The sequence below is a fragment of the Silene latifolia genome, chromosome 3 (genome assembly GCF_048544455.1).
Source record: "Silene latifolia isolate original U9 population chromosome 3, ASM4854445v1, whole genome shotgun sequence".
Taxonomy (NCBI): domain Eukaryota; kingdom Viridiplantae; phylum Streptophyta; class Magnoliopsida; order Caryophyllales; family Caryophyllaceae; genus Silene; species Silene latifolia.
The window spans coordinates 6,984,638-7,003,991 of NC_133528.1; the positions used below are offsets into that span (position 1 = coordinate 6,984,638).

The following is a 19,354-nucleotide window of genomic DNA, read 5'->3' on the forward strand; positions in this document are numbered from 1 at the left end:
GTTAAATAAGAATGTGTTTTCCAAATAAAGGAGGATAGTAATGAATACTTAAACCTCTTTTTAAGGGTTGCGTGTATGATTTTGTATAAAAATTGACTATATAGACGTTACAAATGCTAAAAAATGAACAAAAACATGTATTGACGTTTCTAAATTTACTTCATACGGAGTAGTTTTCAACATACTTAACCTAAGGTCTTATTTAAGATGGTTATAAGCGTAAAACAAATATAAATCATGTAGTAATAAACATCAATTAGTAAGAGTATTAGAGATACGTATTTAGATCCGTTTTACAAATCGTATAAATCGTATAGAAGTAATAAAAGTCAATAGTGATGTCGTCATGCAATATGCAGTATACTTGAGAAAATATTGGACCATCATCCACAGTAGTAGTAATAGTAGGGTAACATTAAATAATAGGGTTCTTTTTCACACGTTTGAATTGAGGATATAGTTAGGCCACGTATGTCATCCTGAATAAAGTAAGGATAAACATACTGAGGCTGTGCTACAACTAGGATAAACATTAAAATACACTTCAATGCTACAGTTAGAGTACAGTATATTACTTATTTATATATTACTACTATAAATGCATTTTTGTAAATTTGATATGTAATGTGTAAATGTGTAATTCCTTCATTGACCCACCAACAGGATCTCATCAATATTCAGGTTTCAGAACTTTGGAAATAGTAGTCCTTTCACCCAAATTCTCGTTTAGAGGGGCATATCTGTCTTAAACGTAAAATGGGTTAAATAAGATAGACGGGATAAAATCACCTAGTAACTAACTAGCAGGAAATTTGTTCCATCTATCCAAGCAGGGTATTATTTATTCCGTTTTTATCTTAAGAGTGATATGTCTGTCTTAAGAGAGACGGATAAATTGGAATTTAGAAATAAATGTTTATATTATTTGGTATGCAAAACATATGGTCCATGTTTTATGGTGGGGGTAAGAGGGATATTGTTTTTATATCACTTTTATATGTGGGAACTGTTTTTTTGGGAGAGTTTTATGAGGTTGTGATGCTTTGCTGTTTCTGTTGAGCTCCACTAAAACTTTCTGTGTTTTATGTATAGGTTGGTTTGGGTTTTACAGGTTGATCATTCATTCTAACACATCAAAACTCAACTGCCCAACTTCACTAAATTTCTTTTCTGTAAGGTAAGACTGTGTTTCTGCATCCTGTTTATGTCATTACTGATGCATGTATTTTTTTCTGTGCAACATGAATTGGTAGATCAAATAGTTCAGAAATTGGATTTTCTGAGTTTGTCTTATATTCTTTTTATTGTATGATGATTGCATGTTGGTTCTTTATAATATACTGTATGTGTAGGACAGTTGGTGCAAATTGGGTCTTTTGTTGCAGAATAGAGGTTTCTGAGGGTTGTGAGACATGAAAAGATGAACTTTTGTTAGGGTGGTCATAACGCCGCACTAGAATATACTCTGCTGAAAACATACCTTAAAAAAAGTTGAGTGACGGAGTACATTTCATTGTTGGCGTTTATCATTCCATTTCTTTTTATGTGGGTTGCCAGATTTTAGCTGTGTTGTGGAAGTGGTTATACTGCTAACTAACAGGTTGAAGATTGAGTTGATTTGGTTGTAGTTGTGGTTTATTCGAGTGTTATAGTAAGTTATCTAAACGATAAATTGTGGTTTTAGCAAATGTTGTACTCAACAATGGGATTGACAAGGAAAGGTGAATTCTTTCCAAATCAACAAGAAAAGGAGTTGTAACTTACTAGAGGTCATAGTAGGCCACAATTGTGTGTGTGTGTGTGATCACTAGACTTGTCTTTAGTTAGAGGTCAGGTGGACACATGCCGATGTTTTTTTTTTTTGAAAGGTTTGTAAGGTTACTCACCTGTAGGAGCTAGATCACATGTTGATGTTTAAGGAATGTTTTTAAGGTTACCCACCTATGCTACTTGTACTCGGTTGCAGATGTATGACACGGAGGTGTCCAAGTTTTGTTCCATGAGTGAGTGTCGAGTGACTGACATGGGTACGTGAGGTAGTATTAAGAATGAGAGTGACGTAGACTATAATTTGATGCAACACATGGGAGGTGATCATACATTTATAATTCATGGAGCTACAATTTGATGTATGCTAGGAGACTAGGGGAGGCTATCATAGATTCATAATTCATCGGTTGCTGGTGATGATGTCTTTTTTGTACATAGGATGTGAAAGAATTGTAGCCCCAGTAGTTTTAATTCAGTTAGATGTCTTGTTATCTGGTTATCTCATCTCATGCAAAGTAGTTTTCTCTTCCTAGCTAGGAATTTTTCTACTTGTGTTCGTATCTTGGCTTGGCTTGGCTTGCCTTCCCTTCCTCTCCCCTCCCGCTGCCTCATAAAGATAATTGTTTTTCAGTTGTCTAGTGACATCATACTTTTTCATTGCTTTGGCTTTTCTTTCATGCTTTCATCAAGTTTGATTCTTATTTCATGTGCCTTCGGGATATATATTTGCATAACAATCACCTCTTTACATTGTCCTCGGTCATTGCGCTGTCTTTACATGATTTTCCAAACGTAGCCCGTTACTTTGTCACAAATGTGCTGTTCAAGACTTTCCTAACATGTCTTTCATTTTCCGTGAAGGAACACTTTTACAAGGTGTCAGCTGATATATTATAACAAACTTGAATTGATTATACATCTCTTAGTTTGGTTTGTGTGGAACGGTCAAGATGCTCAACATAAGTAGATACTTGAGTTTCAAAGAGTTTTTGCGATAATCTAAACATTCATCATAAATTCCTATGCTGCTCCTGGGTCGCAAAATTCAAAATGGGTTGGTGGAAAAGGTGCAATCTTCTTGACTCCAATGTTGTTTATGCTAATGGTCTACGACTTTATCTCAATTTGATAATTGCTGGGTAAAAATGGAAGGTTCATCCGATACTGGTTGGCCAAGATCTAGTAGTTCTAGAGGATTGGATAATTCTTTTTCTTCAGAAAGAAATAGGAAACTGCTTCATGCTAGCAGACTTAGTTTATCAACTGATACATCCCGTAATTCAGCAGTCGCCACAGGACGGAAGGTCCAGGATACTTATGGGCTGACATCTAGTGATCATCTAAGAAATCATCAGCTTGCTTCTTCTGCTGTACTTTCTGGGTTTGAATTAGAGGTGGACCCTTTACTTCACAGTGGAGAATGGGGTGATGTCAGCATGAGACGGTGGCTTGACAATGCAGAACGCACTGTTGACGTCATTGAATCCTTGCATATATTCCGACAAATTGTTGAAATCGTCAACACTGCTCATTCTCAGGGAATCGTGCTTAATAATGTCCGGCCTTCCTGTTTCATTATGTCTTCTTTCAACCATGTTTCCTTCATCGAATCTGCATCTTGTTCAGATTCCGGGTCAGACTCCTTAGAGGATGCACCAAATGGCCAAGGTGTGGAGACCAAGCAGGATTCTGCTTCCTTAGCTCATGATTTACTCGAATGGAAAAGTAAGTCGGACAATAAAGAAATCAATCCAAACCAGGAAAACAGTTGGTCAAAGTCTCAGTCAAGCCAGGAGACAGATAGTGTAAGTTCGGAAAAGGGTGGAGAAAAGCAGTGTTTCCCAATGAAAGAAGTGTTGGTTATGGAAACAAGTTGGTATACTACGCCAGAGGAGATTGCAGGTGCCCCATGTTCCTGTGCTTCAGATATTTATCGTTTAGGTGTTCTTCTATTTGAGGTCTGTAATCATGGCACTGACATTGCATTACTTACATACCGTGTTGCCTTAGCCCTGAAGTTTTGGGGTGGTGTTTCCCATGTTGATGTGCCGGATGAAACTTCTGTATAACACATACTCACTATCCCGGCAGATGGTTTTGTGTAGATTATTTTACTCGTCCCATCTTAAGTTTCATAAATTGGGATTTCCTATCCCACTTGCACGTGCTTACATTGAAATAAACGATCCATAATCAAATGTAAACTATCTGCGGGGATAGAGGGAGTAAGTGAAAAGAGATGAAGAGAAGCTAACATTGAATATTGCTGTTGTAACAGTTATTCTGCACATTTAGCTCTATGGAAGATAAAAGCAGAACAATGTCTAGTTTACGGCATAGAGTTCTTCCCCCACAGCTTTTACTGAAATGTCCTAAAGAAGCTTCATTTTGCTTATGGTTGTTACATCCAGATCCATCTAGTCGGCCCAAAACAAGGTAAATGCTACTTCCCGAAGTCTTTATATCGTCTAAGTTGTACGTTTCATATAGCCTTCTCCCGCGCTTTTTTCCACAATCGGTAAAAGCTGCTTTTCAGTAAAGAAATACAACAATGATTATTTTTTGAGGAATTTAGGAGTACTTATGATCAATCTTTTTTGGTGATATGACAACATAACAGTGACTTGCTCCAAAGTGAGTTCCTTAACGAACCTAGGGATGACATTGATGAACGTGAAGCTGCAGCACGACTCAGAGAGAAGATAGAGGAGCAAGAATTGTTGCTTGAGTTCCTTTTGCTAATGAGACAGGCAAAACAGGATGCTGCTAATAAATTACAAGATACAGTATCGTTTTTGTCTTCCGACATTGACGAAGTTGTGAGTAGACGAAGAGCTCTCAAGGAGAAAGCAGATCCTCCTTCAGTTTTGAACTTGAATGAAACCAGTCAGGGCAAGCAAGAAACTCAGGATGATGCCATGAAGTGTGAATTTCATCAATGTGAAAATCATGGTTTAGAGATGAACTTTGAAAATGAAGAAAGTTTGTTGTCAAAAAACTCGAGGCTTCTAGAAAATTTTACAAAACTTGAGGCAGCTTATATGTTGACAAGGCAGCGGTCTGACAGGCTGTCAAGGCCTGGTAAGCCAGTGGGCGGCAATTCGCAGCTGAGTAGCAATAGTAGAGGATCAGTAGTCTTAACTGAAAGGAGCGGTAGCATTTCTTCACGTAAGGATGACAACAGCAATAATAGGGGCAGTGGATGGATAAGCCCCTTTTTAGACGGGTTATGCAAGTACCTGTCAGTTACTAAATTGACAGTCAAGGCGGACTTGAAGCAAGGAGATCTGTTGAATGCTTCTAACCTAGTATGCTCTGTCGGTTTTGATCGTGATGGTGAATTTTTCGCTACTGCTGGCGTTAATAAAAAGATTAAAGTTTTTGAGTGTGATTCCATTCTAAACGGAGATCGTGACATCCATTATCCTGTTGTTGAAATGGCTAGCCGTTCAAAGCTTAGCAGTATTTGCTGGAATAGCTACATCAAAAGCCAGATTGCCTCAAGTAACTTTGAAGGCATTGTGCAGGTTAATATATCACAAATTGTATCACATTTGGCATTTTAATCATGAATACTCTTTTACGCTTTGTTCTGGTTATCATATTCAGGTTTGGGATACGACAAGAAGTCAAGTATTCATGGAGCTCAAAGAACATGAAAGAAGGGTCTGGTCTGTCGATTTTTCGTCAGCAGATCCTACATTGCTAGCAAGTGGAAGCGATGACGGTTCAGTAAAGCTTTGGAGTATTAATCAGGCAATTCTATTTCTGCATTTGTTGAGAATGACTCCGACCCATATTAATGTCGCATGTGAGTGTCCCACATTGATTAGAGAGGAGAGAGTTCGCCGTTTAATAAACTAGAGAGCCACTCCTCTTATGGTCGGTTGGTGTTGAGACGTGATCACGTGACCACCTTTGAGCTTGAAAATTGACTTTCTCCTCAGTGTGTCTGCTGTCCATACCCGTTTTTTTATTATTAAAGCAATTTCTAAGGGACCTCTAATGTGAGGAGGAGTACTGTGGAACCTCCTTATAAACCAAAGAGCTACTATTCGGCTTATGAAGTAGACTCTCCTTGTGGATGTGGCCCTAGACCCATTTGATATAGAATTTTAGAGAAACTAAAAACATTGATTATTGTCTAGTTACTGTTATTGAACAAGTTGATTTTGCTGGAACTGCAGGGGGGAAGCATTGGTACCATCAAAACAAAAGCCAATGTTTGCTGTGTTAAGTTCTCTCCAGATTCGGGTCGTTCTCTTGCATTTGGTTCAGCAGATCATCGAATCTACTACTATGATTTGCGGAATCCCAGGGTACCATTGTGCACAATGATTGGGCATAACAAGACTGTAAGCTATATCAAGTTTCTCGATTCTACAAATCTGGTTTCTTCATCAACAGATAACACATTGAAGCTTTGGGATTTGTCTTCGTGCACCTCTCGGGTGGTACACGATCCTATTCACTCATTTACCGGACACACCAACATGAAGGTATCTAAATTTAATCTTCAGATGGAGCATTAAGACGATTTCCAAAATTGATTTTCGATGCATTAGCTTGAATGTCCTTGTAATGTGTACACTTAGTGTAGTTACAAGCAGGTTGTCTTTTCTTGACCTCTTTCCTTGATTTTCGATGCATTAGCATGAATGTCCTTGTAATTTAATCTTATACTGCCATGTCTGCCAACTTTACGGAGCCGGTAACATATCACTGCATGTACTGAGCTGCATATGAAATAATTCTTGAGGTAGGTCACAAGGAGGTAGAAGGTGCATTCTATTTTTACCCTAAAATGAAGCAGGTTAATTCCAGTCAGTCAGACATTTCCGAAATGGCATATTTGTCGACCTGAAAGTTCGTTGCTTGTGTAACTGTGTAACCTCTTGCTGTCTCATACTCTAATTCATGTTTTCTGTTCCTTGTTTTCAGAACTTTGTAGGTCTATCAGTATCAGATGATTATATTGCCACAGGCTCAGAAACGAACGAGGTATGCCACATTTCCTATTTATACAAATTGCAATTACTGACTTTTTCCGGTCTTTTACTGACTCATCTTCTGTGATCTGTTTAAAGGTATTCATCTATCATAAAGCATTTCCCATGCCGGCATTATCATACAAGTTCAACAACGTCGATCCACATTCGGGCAATGAAACAGACGACAGCGCACAGTTCATTTCTTCGGTGTGTTGGCGAGGACAGTCGTCTATGCTGGTGGCAGCAAACTCTTCTGGGGATATCAAGGTTCTAGAAATGGCTTGATTCTCGGGCATCCCCGCATTCTTCTTTCAATTGGTTTTTTTGCTACAGCTGAAAGCTACTAAGCAAAATATGAGAGCAATTAACCAAACCAATTTTGAGATTTAGATGAACAATTATTTGGTGTAAATAAATTTAAAGGTACGATCAGGGAAGGTGGTATAGTTAAGACCTTGTATAATCTCTTATAGGTCAAGAACCCTTCATCATTGTTATACAATAGTCATTCAGTTAGTAACATACTCTATAATCTTTGTTTTTTATTAATGTTCCCTTTCCCTTGATTCTCCTTCGTGATTTTTCGTATAAATTAGACGGAGTACTCTCTTAGTTTGAATCATTTGTTTAATTATTTCATTATTTGTCAAATGGACGTTTTAATCACTTGTAAAGAAATGATTGAGACGCAGAGAAATGTTGCTGAAATTGTTTGAAAATTCTTTTGCCATGAATTAAACTGTTGGTTGAATAAATTTTCATATGGTTGGCAAACCAAACTATAAAGGCCATCCATTATGTCATGTTTAAATGTGATGAACCGTGCTCGAGTGGGTTCAATCAGTCGACGAAAGAAAGTTCCTCGATTTTTGGTCCGAATTTTTAGGACTTTACATACATGTGACTTTTAAAGAGTAATTTTATTGTTTTAACCGTTTATTTAGACTTAAAAACGGAAACGTAAGGAATTTGTTGAACATACAAAAAAAAAGGAAAACGCAAAGAACCTGGTGAATAGGAGGGACTCGAGGAAGTAATAAATCTGAGTATATGCAAAACTTGTGGCCTCTCTAATTATATTTATCTATTTACACTGCTTTTTTCTAAATGCTTGAGAAGAAACTACAGTAGACATAAGTTTTTCAAGCCTTTTCGCTCCCGGCCCTTGTTTAACCTCATCAGGATTCCCAACTCGAGCACACTGCAACTGCGACTCACCAGCACACCAAAAACCAGGAGTAAAACTTTCAGTTTCTCGATTAAGCAACTCTTGATCAATTTTATCCAAAACAGGATCGTCTTTCCTGAATTTCCGGCCAAATGCAGCGTTGCTGGCAACCATCTTTTCCATGTCATTCATGGTGAGAGTGTGGGGATGCTGCTTGGGTGGAAAGTCCCAAGCAATGTAATGAAGGTCGTGGTTCACGACAGTTTGAGTAAAATTAGGTGAATTACAGATGACGGTATGAAAGTAGCCTTCCGGAGAGGAGACAAAGTTTGAATAGTACATGAGTAAGGTTCTAGGTAGGTTGTCCAATCCCCAAATGAGATACTCTACAAATTCATGTGAAAGAACCATCCATGCCGAACCTGCAAATCACGCGCACAAGTGTGACATTGAGGTGTCTACAGCATGTTTTCACAAACAAAATTGTCAAAAAAACATCAGAAAATCAAGTCGCAGTAAAATTCTCGTATCATGTCTCTAAAATCAATCAGAAAGGGTTCCAAACAACACCCGACAAGTTTTTTGGGCGTGAAAAGGGTCGCAAAACCAGTACAGTCAAGGCAAAGGGGAATTAAACATGCAACCAATCGTCTACAGGACCTCGGACTTTTCTATCAGACCAATAAATTTTGAACTGAATCTCAGGCACAGTAGTCGTCTAGATGAAGAAAAACTAACCGGTAAACAGCTTAAATGATGTAGGCACAGCTCTTTTCTGTTTAAGCCAGAAAATATCAGATTTATTATTCGAGTACAGCCCAGGATCAACAATCAACGGCATAGCCCTTCCGCGCCTGCATCACATATTCAAACAATCACTACATCTGCTCACAGACTCGAAAACATTACCTGATAACTGAGTATTGTACGAGACAGTCTCACATTGTGAGACCAACCCAAATTCTAATGTAAGACCGTCTGCAGAAACATATGATATCAAGTAAACTTACTCCTTCCAACCTAATTTACTGGTGTGCTCAATAAAGTTCAGCTTCCTGTCCAATTTCGAGAATGCATATAAAAGATCTGCAAAAAGTTTACATTATCAAAAATCAACAGAGTCAATATGCAACTGCAAAACAACGAGTCTTGTATGAGACGATCTAGAAAAGAAACTAACTAACCATCCTGTGTGACTAAAGGATAATCAGAAGCACTGAGATTAATAAACCAATCCCAATTATCATACTTCTTCAACAGAATAGCACAAGCATGCAATGTCGTCGAAACCATTGTAGGTCCTTTATAAGTAACAATGTTTGCTTTAACAATCATATGCACATTCTTAACCTTAACAAAAACCGGATCCTGGTCAATTAAACCCGAAAGTTCAAGTCTTTCCTTAGGTGGTGACTCTAAATCCAAATGTACAATGTACTGATTTCTCGGGTGATACAGCGCTCGCAGCGTCCTCCATAACCGTTTTGAATCACCCTTAGACCCCGATATCAAATACGCAAAACGAGGAAGCGGTGGTGGTGGTGGAGGTGGTGGTGGTGACGGGGTACTACTAGTAATTATCACATTTTCAATAAAGATACCATCTTTAGTTTGATTTGTTGCCTTAGAATAATGTGATATAAGATCATTGATAGTTTGAATTGAAGAAGGTGATAATGATAATCCTATGTTAAAACATGCTACAACTAAAAAAACACTAACAATTAAACTAATTACTAAGGGAAATGCCCATCTCTTCTCCATGATCATCGGAAATTTGTTCTCAAACCCCGTCAGCATCAAAATCGTCCTTATGAAAAAAAAAAAAAAAAAAAAACCTTAGGATTACACCATAATAAATTAAGATACAAAAACTCACAAAATCCCTTCAAATCACTCAATTCAAGATGATTTCAACTCCCTTCAAAAAAAAAAAAAAAAAAAAAAGATGATTTCAACTATTAATATGATGCATTAAATCAATAAATAAATTACCTAATAAAAATAATAATAAAACATAACTTTCTTGCCTAAATTACCAACTTTATTTCAATACATGCCATATAAGAGAACAAGATTTTGCATAAAGTTGAATATAATTAATCAAAGTTTTAGAAACAAATAAAGTAGACTATCAAAAATATTTGACTGATAAATCAAGGGGTATAACGAGAACGGATTCTCTGTCCCATTTTCCGACTCATATTTAAGGCAGTATACTAAAAACATAGAATCAACAAAAAACGTTCAACATTTACGTACGAACAATAAAACTGAAGCTTAAAAAATGCAAATTGAATTCTAAACAACAGTTATAAATAACCAGGAATATAATTAAGAAAAATAAAATCCTACTATAATCACACAATTAATATAATTAATTACAACAAATGTGAAACAAAAAAATAAAAAATTACCCAGTTGGTAAAAAGTTAAAATGTGTAAAGGGTAGGTGACAAAATTTGAAGGAGGATAATAATGGATGGACAAATGGACGGTTTATTATGAAAGTGAGATAAAAGTATGAAACACGTTGAAGTAAAGGTGACAAAGTGGGGGACTGAGAAAAATGAGGACGAAGAACTCTGAGAAGGTGGGAGAAAATGAACAAGTGTATTCGAGGACTCGAGGTCCCACTCTTGACTTAGTCGTGTTTGAGATGGTTTTAACTTTATACAAGTACTTCCTGTTTTTCTCAATCTCGATTATTTGTTTACCTATTTTGTCCTAGGATGTTTCCGTTAATTATTTATTTTTTTATTTTAAAAATGTCTTTATGAACAATTTGATGATTCACACTCAAAATTGACACTTGTCATTTACTGATTGGCCACATCCTCTTTTCTGGTTTTTGCACCAAAACAGGTAAACAAATGACCGAAATAAAGGGAGTAAAATACTCCCTCCTATTCACTCATCTCTTCCCCTCCCATTTTGCACAAGAAATAAGAAAATGATTTTGGACCACACAAAACACTCTACCCCACATACAATTGAATTTAGACCACACAAAACCTTCCAAAAAAAGGAAAGAGGCAAGAAAATCCGATTATCATGAAAACTGAAAGATGGAGGAAATGAGTGAATAGGAGAGAGTATGTACTTATTACCAAGTCGATTTTAATCAAAGATGTTAGTTATCCAAATAAACACAAATTCTCATTGAAGACATGACATATCCGTCACAAGCTGAAGACGGATACCATTTTACCTCACAATGTACCCACTTTTTCTCTCTCTGCAACACTATTCATGTGGTCCCCTTTCTCCACTAACCCATTTTGTTACCATTTTATCTCACAAAATATCCGTCACAAATGGTAACCCGTCACAAGGGAGACCAATTGCCAAATAAAATGGTTAAGTTATTAAGAGATGAACTAAAATGAATTAAATAGAGCTGAACTGAACTGAATAAAACTGAGTTGAATTAAAATGAGTTGAAATTAAGCAAAAAAGAACAATACCTTAAAATGATTGAAGTTTAATCTCACAATCAAACTACTACTCCCTCCATTCAACTCCACACTACCACTTTCTTTTTTCACGTTTGCCAACGCGTCTTTTACGCGCTAAATATCGTTAGCTACGTATTTGCAAAAAATATAAAAGTTAGATATTCTTAATGTACTCGTAACGACGAATAAAACAAGATCGCACATGAATATATTTTCACTTATGTATTGGGAGAAAATTGAAATTGAATGTTTAACTATGAATAGTGTACAAAATAGATAATGGTAGTGTGGAGTTGAATGGAGGGAGTATAATCATGAGAGAGGTGATATTCGTCAAATATCAAATCAGATTTATCAAAAAAAAAAAAAAAAAACAAATTCTTGTTCTAGACGTTTTTTTTCGTCTGAAGCTCCAAACGAGCATATGTGACTATTTTGTGATTAAGGCGCATTTTTTTGGATGAAACTAATCGATCAATCAACGATAGGATCGAATCGAATCGAACTTATAGGATCTCGAATCGAATCGAACTTATAGAATCTGAATCGAATCGAACTTATAGGATCGAATCGAACTTATAGGATCTCGAATCGAATCGAATCAACTTATAGGATCGAAGTGAACTTAAATTAAGTGAGGTATAGGATCTCGAATCAATTTATAGGATCGAATCGAATCGAACTAAACTTATAGGATCGAATCAAGTTATAGGATCTCGAATCGAATCGAATCGAAATGAACTAAATCGAATCGAATCGAACTTATAAGATCTGAAGTGAACTTAAATTAAGTGACTTTAAGTCCAAAAGAACATGGCCTAAATGTAACCACAATGGGATAATCAATGTTACCGCTTATGACTTGTTTTTCAATAGTAATCACATCTAATTGTAAAATGGTTATAAAATCGCGTTTTATTACTTCAGATAAAAAATGGGTCGTCTGAAGCAAGACCGACGGTAAAAAGAATGGCTAATACAACATGCTCCGTATTCGAGTACAAACATAACAGAAAATGCATTCAAAAACACAAGACAAGTATAAAAACTGTAACTTTGTTGTTTAATTGATCTTTATCTCTCTACAATCCTTCTCTTCCTCTCTCTAAATTAGTGTGAAAATCAAGAGATCTGACCCTTTTTTTGTGCTAAATCTCGGACAACCCTTCTAAGAAGGGAGTCTGATTTTAATTGCAGAATCAAAAATTTTGTTTTTTGATTCCATTTCAGGTAATCTTGCGCCTAATTTTGATTGATTATTTGATTTTATTATTTTTAATTTATGATTTTGATTAGTTTTTAGTACATTTATTTGAAATTCTTCTTAATTTCATAATTTGTATTCTGAATTATCATTGCTCAATTGGGTACTTTTTCGATCTGTTGATTGTGGCTAAAGTTGTTGAATTTGGTTGAAAATTTGTCATCAATTTCTGGGTTTTTTGAATTTTGTGTAAAGTTGTTAAATTTTATTGAATTATTGGGTTTTTAATTAGTTTAATTGATCACATGCATGTTTTTTGATCGGTTTTTGTTATTATAAATACATTTCTGTTCGTTTAATAAATTATTTAGTTATGATTGATTCATGTTTCTTGATTAGTTGTAGAGCACCTCAATAGCATGCATGCATGATTATGTGTAGACTATCGAGTTTGTTATCACTCCCTCTGTCGTAATCATTTGTTTACCTTTGATCAAAATACGCCTAATAAAAAATAAAAAAGGTAAACAAATGATTGAGACGAGGAACGAGGGAGTATTAGTTTGGATAAATGCCTTATGTTGTGTGTTATTGTTTAGTTCACAAATCATGATTAGTTTTTGAGAACCTTAATTCAATTGTTGAGTGATCTTTATAGTTATGATCCAAATGATTTCGGGGTTTCAGAATTTAATCTGCTAAGACATGTTTTTGGGTCCAATTTTGCTCTATAAGATCGGTGCACATTGATCAATTGTAGCTGTTAATGTTGATGTATTAAAGAAAGTGATAGGATACCACCATGTGATACCAAGACCCGGTACCACCCTCTCACATGCACAATGCAGGCCCCACCAAGTAGGATATACTCCCTCCGTCCCAATCTTATTTTTACCTTTTTTATTCTTTGTGGGTGTACTTTAAATCAAAGGTAAACAAATGATTGGAATGGAGGGAGTATAATTTAAAACGTATGTGAGAGGGCGGCATTGAGTTTTGAGTATCTTTAGGTGGATATGTGGCGCCAACTTATCTTCTTATTTTGAATTGATTGTGAACATTGTAGATTACTGGTATATGTGCAGGGAATAATGGGTGTGGAAGTTGAAGGATCGGAGTTGCCCAAGGTGAATGAGGAAGCCAAAGTGGTTGTTCATGACATGGAAAACGGTATAACGAATGAGTCTGAACCCATCACCTTTGGCTCACAAGGCTGTGACGAGGAACAACCTAAAGAAGAGGCAAAGAATGTCTCAAATACCAATCTTCCAAAGGATGCCACTGATGAGTGGCCCGCTGAGCCCCAAGTCCATTCCTTTTGGATCGTCAAGTATCGGCCTTATGAGGATCCCAAGTTAAAATCGGAAATTGAACAGCTTGAAAAAGACATTCAAAAGAAGAGTGCACAAATTAACCTGATATATGATGAAATTAATCCTAAAAGGGTTAGTTAAGAGCTATTATCATCTTACTTCCATGCATTTTCCTTGTTTGCGCTTGAGTTTCTTGACATGGTACCAGTGGCATAACCATAAATTTTCCATTTTGGGGATGAAATATTCCTTCCCCATTTCGGGTGTTACAGCACAGTGTCTTTGCATGATATGCCCTAGGACGCCCTCGTGCGGTCGTGCCTATCAATGGAGAGGAAGTATTGTTTATGATAGGATGGGATAGGATTTGTATGATCACTTAGAGAATTCTTTTTTGACTGCCGCCTACCTTTTTATTATTAGTATTTACTCCGTGTTTTTTTTTTTGAACTTGTTCTCTTTCAAATGATATCGTCATTGTTGTGGGTTTTTGAAGGACTTTTATAGTTGTGTTGCTTGCTTTCTTTTTTCCAAGCATATCTTTCACCCTTTTTTTTCTCCGAGGGATGATCTTTGTAGTTTTGGGTGCTGCAATTGGAGTGATTTAGTTTCTTAATTAATAGTATATTTGTACGTATATAATTCTTTTGCATCAGAATTAACAATTCATAGTGTGGTTGGCTAATGTATGATATACTTTAGGCTTTCCGTTAACCCTTCCATTGATAAGGCTATGGCTAGTTGAAATTTAGAAACTCAAGTGACCTAGTAGCTGGTAAAGTTTGAAACTGTGAACACAGCATCCATGGCAAGCCGAGTTTTATCTGTAGAAAGGTTCACGTGACATGGTGGCATATTTGTGATTTAAAGTGGTTGAATTGCTATCATTTTTTTCAGGGATACATGAGGCCCATTCTCTTTAGTAACTTTTGTTATTGCGAATTGTTCATCATTAGGAATTGACTTGGGTTGCACTCTCTGTTGCTTGCAGGCTGAGAAAGAAGAATTGCATGCGATAATGTCGTCCTTAGGCGAGGAGAAATCACAATACCAGGAATTTATAGACCAGAAAAGGAAAGAACTGAAACCATTGCAAGATGCTTTGGGTGACTTGCGTGGTCCAGGGCGGGAGAAAGGAGTTGCCATATGCTCTTCTGAAGAAGAGCTAAATGGAATTGTGAGCTTTAATCAAATATTTTTGAAATGGTATGTGCATTAATATTTTGGAGGCGTTGAGTAAGTTGGGATGTACGCTAATGCAGATACGAAGTTTGGAGTATCACATACAACATGAAAGTGTGTCTTTGAAGGAGGAGAAACAAATCTTAAGAGAAATTAAAGAATATGAAGCAACAAGGCCAAAAGTGATTGCAAATGCTGCTATGAGAGCAAAGGTTCAGGAGTCGATGGGGCAAAAGGAAACAATCCAGGATCAGGTCAAGGTATATGACGTGATCAAATATTATTATACAACTTTTTAGCATAAAGATGAGCAACACAAAATATCAGCTTTCAGTGTCCTGAAACCCATTGTGCTACAACATAGACCTAGAAAACGCCATCATTCGGGTTGGATACAGGTTGTTCATTTCAGTTTGGGTCGAGTGATTTTGAGATTTCGTATGTTTCGACTTTCGACTGTTATTATTGGGTCATTTCGGAGTGTGCACAGGCCGAGTTTGTCAGTCTACTACATCATGCATGCACGATCACTTGTTATAGTGCAATATTTTTGCTTCCGGTTACCATTAACAGAATAACAGTATTATTTTGTTTTGTTGCTGTAGCTTTTAGGTACTGACTTGGATGGAGTAAGGAAGCAGAAGGCAGCAGTGCAAGTAAAAAGGGACCAGCTGCATGCACAAGTGAGTGTTCGCAAAGATCAGATAGCTAAACTATATACTGATGTGAAAGTGCTCAAGGAGAAGAGGCAGGAAGCGATTGATGCTGTGCAGGAATTGAAGAAAAAACGTGAAGCTGGGGTATATGCTCTTATCTTTGTTAATTCTCGGCCTAGGGTTTGTTTCTACGGAGTATATGTTTGTTTCAATGTTTTAGCTGGGGCATATGTTTTGCTAAGGTCTTTATTTTCGCGTCTTTGATTTGGAATGGTCAGCAGGTTTGTGTTAGAATAGCTATTATTTTGGTTCACAGCTGTTTTGACATATCCTTTTATTTGAGATTAGTGTTTACTCTTGTGGTCTTAGAAACGTCATATCTGCTCTTCTTTTGAAGCGTTTACATGCCTTTGAGATCTTCTGCGACTTAGTCGAGACTTGTGGAAGTAAAGTCATGTTCTGTTGGAGCACAAAATGCTTTAAGCAGTCATTTTGTTGGTTTTTGAGGCTAAAAACATGGTATAATTAGTTTCAGCCTTGGAATTGTTGTGTTTCCACAGCCTCATCTCGTTCTTTGTGCCATAAACGAGGCTTATACCACTTCAAAATGCTATCGTGTTAGTTGGTAACCTAGTAAACCTCAATTAAGTGGTCATGATGATAGTGTGAATGCCGTTTCTATGTTGTTGATTTGTGGTGTTGTTTTTATTGTTGTGTTTCTGGGTTTTTGGATTACAAAGAGGACTCAAACGAAAGTGAGAATGCAGTTGGTTTTTTGTATTTGTATTTGCTTTGGCATTTGGGGATGTTTGTTTTGCATTTTCCATCGTTGCTTCGTAGTATGCATCAGTCATTTGAACTTGCTGTTTGAAAGTAGTCCATTGATACTAGTGTACGTGTTCTTTTTTGTCCAGAATACCGATTATTATCAAAACCGAACCATTATAAGTAATGTAAAAGCTCTTGCTGCGAAGAAGGATGTAAAGGCTCTCGAGGAACTTGTCAACACCGAGGTTTGTCTGAACCCATTTCACTCTTAGTATGAAATGGTATGCCTCAATCTAATATGATGTGAAAAATTTCAAAATTTTTAGGTTGAAAAATTCATGTCTGAGTGGAACAATAAGGCTTTTAGAAAAAATTACGAGAAGAGGATTTTGTTGTCATTGGACATGCGACAATTGAGTATAGATGGACGGATGAGGAATTTCGATGAGAAGCCACTTGTGAAGTCAGAGTCACCGATGGCTTCTGAACCAGTGGTTTCATCGAAAGCTACAAGTAAACCGCAAAAGGAAGCTTCGATAACTACTCCAGTAGAGGAGAATTTATCTGCTGAAAAAGCTCAAACGGAAACTAGAAAAGGGAGCAAAGAGTCGAAGGTAATTTTAGACCGATCGTTGGACGACGACGACTTTGTGGTAGAAAAGCCAAAGAAAAGCACGTCAAATGGCAGTGAAATTGATGCTGCGAAATTGAAAGAGATGAAGAAGGAAGAGGAAAAGGAAAAGCAAAGGCAAGCCGTGGAAAGAAAGAAGAAGCTTCAAGAGAAAGCTGCAGCTAAAGCAGCTCTTAGAGCCCAAAAGGAAGCCGAAAAGAAGCAAAAGGTATTTTCTGTTCGCTGTCATGATTTGTACTTCATACCCCACCTATAACACCGTAACTTGTTCTAATGGTAGCTCAAACATGAAATTTTTATACGGAATTTGAAACGAGACAATAAAATGGCTGATAATATTGATCCGAATAAAACTATAACTTGCTCTACTGAGAGCCCATACATGAATTGATCCTAAGACTATTACTTGATCAGTTAATCTCTTATAATACCATTCTACATGTAAGACCATCAGCCAATTACAACTATACCCATAAAACAAACAATGCAGTAGTAGTTTTTACTTTTTTGGAGGGTATGTAGGTGAAATTACGCTTCCATGGTACTGCCCTGCACAAGTGTTTTTGCTACTTGATATAATGATAGCCCAAACATGAAATTAACCAACAACATCAAAAGAGGCTATAAAATAAATGATAATGATGACCCAAATCAAACCTTTCTTGATTCGGCTTTAAAATTGAGTTTACCCTATAATGACCTAAGCCGAACTTGGCAAAAACCAGAACATTAGTTTTTAGTCATGACTCATGAACATGATGTTTTTAACTTATGCCGTCTTATCGTGTAAATAGGGCCGGGAAAAGAAACTGAAGAAGAAAGAAGGGTCATTAGCACAGCCAGCCGATGAGGACCAGCCAGCTGAAAAGGCAGACATCGATGAACCTGAAAAATCCAATGATGAGGAGGCTGTAGAAACGCCGGCCCCAACAAAATCCAAGGATCAGAAGGAAAATGCTCTCAGAAACCGAAAAACAGTAAAAAGTCGAGGTACGCTTCCCAAAGCCATACTCAAAAAGAAAAAGTCCGCTAATTACTGGCGTTGGGCGTATGCTGGCACTGCCGCCATTACAGTATTACTGCTTATCATCTTTGGCTACAACTATCTTCAGAATATGCGGGTCACCGCGTAAGATCTGAAAAAATGGAGACTTATCTCCGTATGTATTGTATTAGTTGTAGGGAAAGTTTATCTTTTATTTATGTTCTTTAAACTCCAATATAGGGAGAAACCATAAAATCCATAATGGAGTTATCTGTAGCTCAGGCAGTTCCACATGTTTTCTCACAGGAGAGACTAGATACACTTTGTTTTAGGTTTTCCCCTCTGTATTTCAAGTTTTAACTTGGTTTTGCATTACAAGATTTTTTTTTCGTCTTTGAACTTTGGCATTTTCATTTTCTTTAAATATACGGAGAAGTATTTATTTTTCTTTCAGAAATTTCGGGATATCCTTGATTTTATTACCTTCTTTATTTGAAGGTCATTTTTTGGTTGTAAATTGGGTTCTTCAGTTTCGCGTACTAGTGATGTTCATATTCCAAGTCTAAAATGGAGCTGTGGGCTTTTGTTTTGAAAGTGTCGCGTTTATCCTTTTTTTAGGGATCCGTGAAGGAATGTTTCAAGGGAATAAACTTGAGACTATTTCCATTGACATTTTCTACCATGAGGCTAATTCCTAATGTAAGACCAGTAGTATGTTACTTGTCCCTTTTGATTTTGCTGCCTGATCTCTACTCCGACCATGTATGTGATCATTTTATTGTTGGTCTACTCCGATCACTAGGTGTGAAGTTGGTCGGAGATACTGAATACGAGTATACGACCTCCTCATCATGTACCTTCTCTCGTTTGGTGTAAATAATGGAAAGACATTTTGTTTGCTCCTTTGGGCTTTCTTACCCCAGTAAGTTAGATAAATCACTATTTAGGATATCGTTTGGAAAGGGCCACGCAGGCAAAGCTGACCTAAACAAGCTAAACCCACTTGAAAAGATGGTAGGGATTTCATTTTTCGGTCTGACTTCAACAATTACCTAAAATATTCTCGAGTGTAACAGCGTTGTCAGCGTATCACGTTATGGTACACCCTAACCAATCTTTGTCAAAATATCATTCTTCTGGAGTGTGCATTTCAAATTTTGCATTTTACTCAAGAGGGTGAAAAATAAGTGTTCAATTATTCAATCATAAATAAATATAACGACAGTAA

General features: G+C 36.8%; 3 protein-coding genes across 7 annotated transcripts; 2 read left to right on the forward strand and 1 right to left on the reverse strand.

Annotated features, from left to right (window-relative positions):
- Positions 1 to 563: 563 nt before the first annotated feature.
- LOC141646978 (protein SPA1-RELATED 3) lies at positions 564 to 7,283 on the forward strand. 3 transcript variants are annotated; one of them, XM_074454997.1, is made up of 8 exons: positions 564 to 1,177; positions 2,632 to 3,728; positions 4,049 to 4,206; positions 4,391 to 5,297; positions 5,380 to 5,526; positions 5,958 to 6,269; positions 6,712 to 6,771; positions 6,858 to 7,283. In XM_074454997.1, exons 2-8 carry the CDS (start codon positions 2,916 to 2,918, stop codon positions 7,044 to 7,046), a joined length of 2,586 nt encoding a protein of 861 aa, XP_074311098.1. In that variant the 5' UTR covers positions 564 to 1,177; positions 2,632 to 2,915; the 3' UTR covers positions 7,047 to 7,283. The 3 variants fall into 3 exon arrangements, 2 of the variants coding, with proteins under 2 accessions (XP_074311098.1, XP_074311099.1); XR_012545653.1 differs by having other exon boundaries at positions 815 to 1,177; positions 5,380 to 5,581; XM_074454998.1 differs by lacking the exon at positions 564 to 1,177 and having other exon boundaries at positions 3,546 to 3,672.
- A 508-nt stretch (positions 7,284 to 7,791) lies between these two features.
- Positions 7,792 to 10,558, reverse strand: LOC141646979 (beta-glucuronosyltransferase GlcAT14B-like). Of its 2 annotated transcripts, none has more exons than XM_074455000.1 (5): positions 10,347 to 10,558; positions 9,114 to 9,739; positions 8,940 to 9,015; positions 8,668 to 8,783; positions 7,792 to 8,351 (listed from the first exon to the last, which is right to left on the reverse strand). In XM_074455000.1, the coding sequence occupies exons 2-5, from the start codon at positions 9,727 to 9,729 to the stop codon at positions 7,846 to 7,848; spliced, it is 1,314 nt and encodes a 437-aa protein (XP_074311101.1). In that variant the 5' UTR covers positions 9,730 to 9,739; positions 10,347 to 10,558; the 3' UTR covers positions 7,792 to 7,845. The 2 variants fall into 2 exon arrangements, with proteins under 2 accessions (XP_074311101.1, XP_074311100.1); XM_074454999.1 differs by having other exon boundaries at positions 9,114 to 9,850.
- A 1,778-nt stretch (positions 10,559 to 12,336) lies between these two features.
- LOC141646980 (proton pump-interactor 1-like) lies at positions 12,337 to 18,583 on the forward strand. 2 transcript variants are annotated; one of them, XM_074455001.1, is made up of 8 exons: positions 12,337 to 12,617; positions 13,677 to 14,036; positions 14,896 to 15,081; positions 15,167 to 15,346; positions 15,692 to 15,886; positions 16,657 to 16,755; positions 16,837 to 17,349; positions 17,936 to 18,583. In XM_074455001.1, exons 2-8 carry the CDS (start codon positions 13,683 to 13,685, stop codon positions 18,272 to 18,274), a joined length of 1,866 nt encoding a protein of 621 aa, XP_074311102.1. In that variant the 5' UTR covers positions 12,337 to 12,617; positions 13,677 to 13,682; the 3' UTR covers positions 18,275 to 18,583. The 2 variants fall into 2 exon arrangements, with proteins under 2 accessions (XP_074311102.1, XP_074311103.1); XM_074455002.1 differs by having other exon boundaries at positions 12,438 to 12,617; positions 13,658 to 14,036.
- The last annotated feature ends 771 nt before the right edge of the window (positions 18,584 to 19,354 follow it).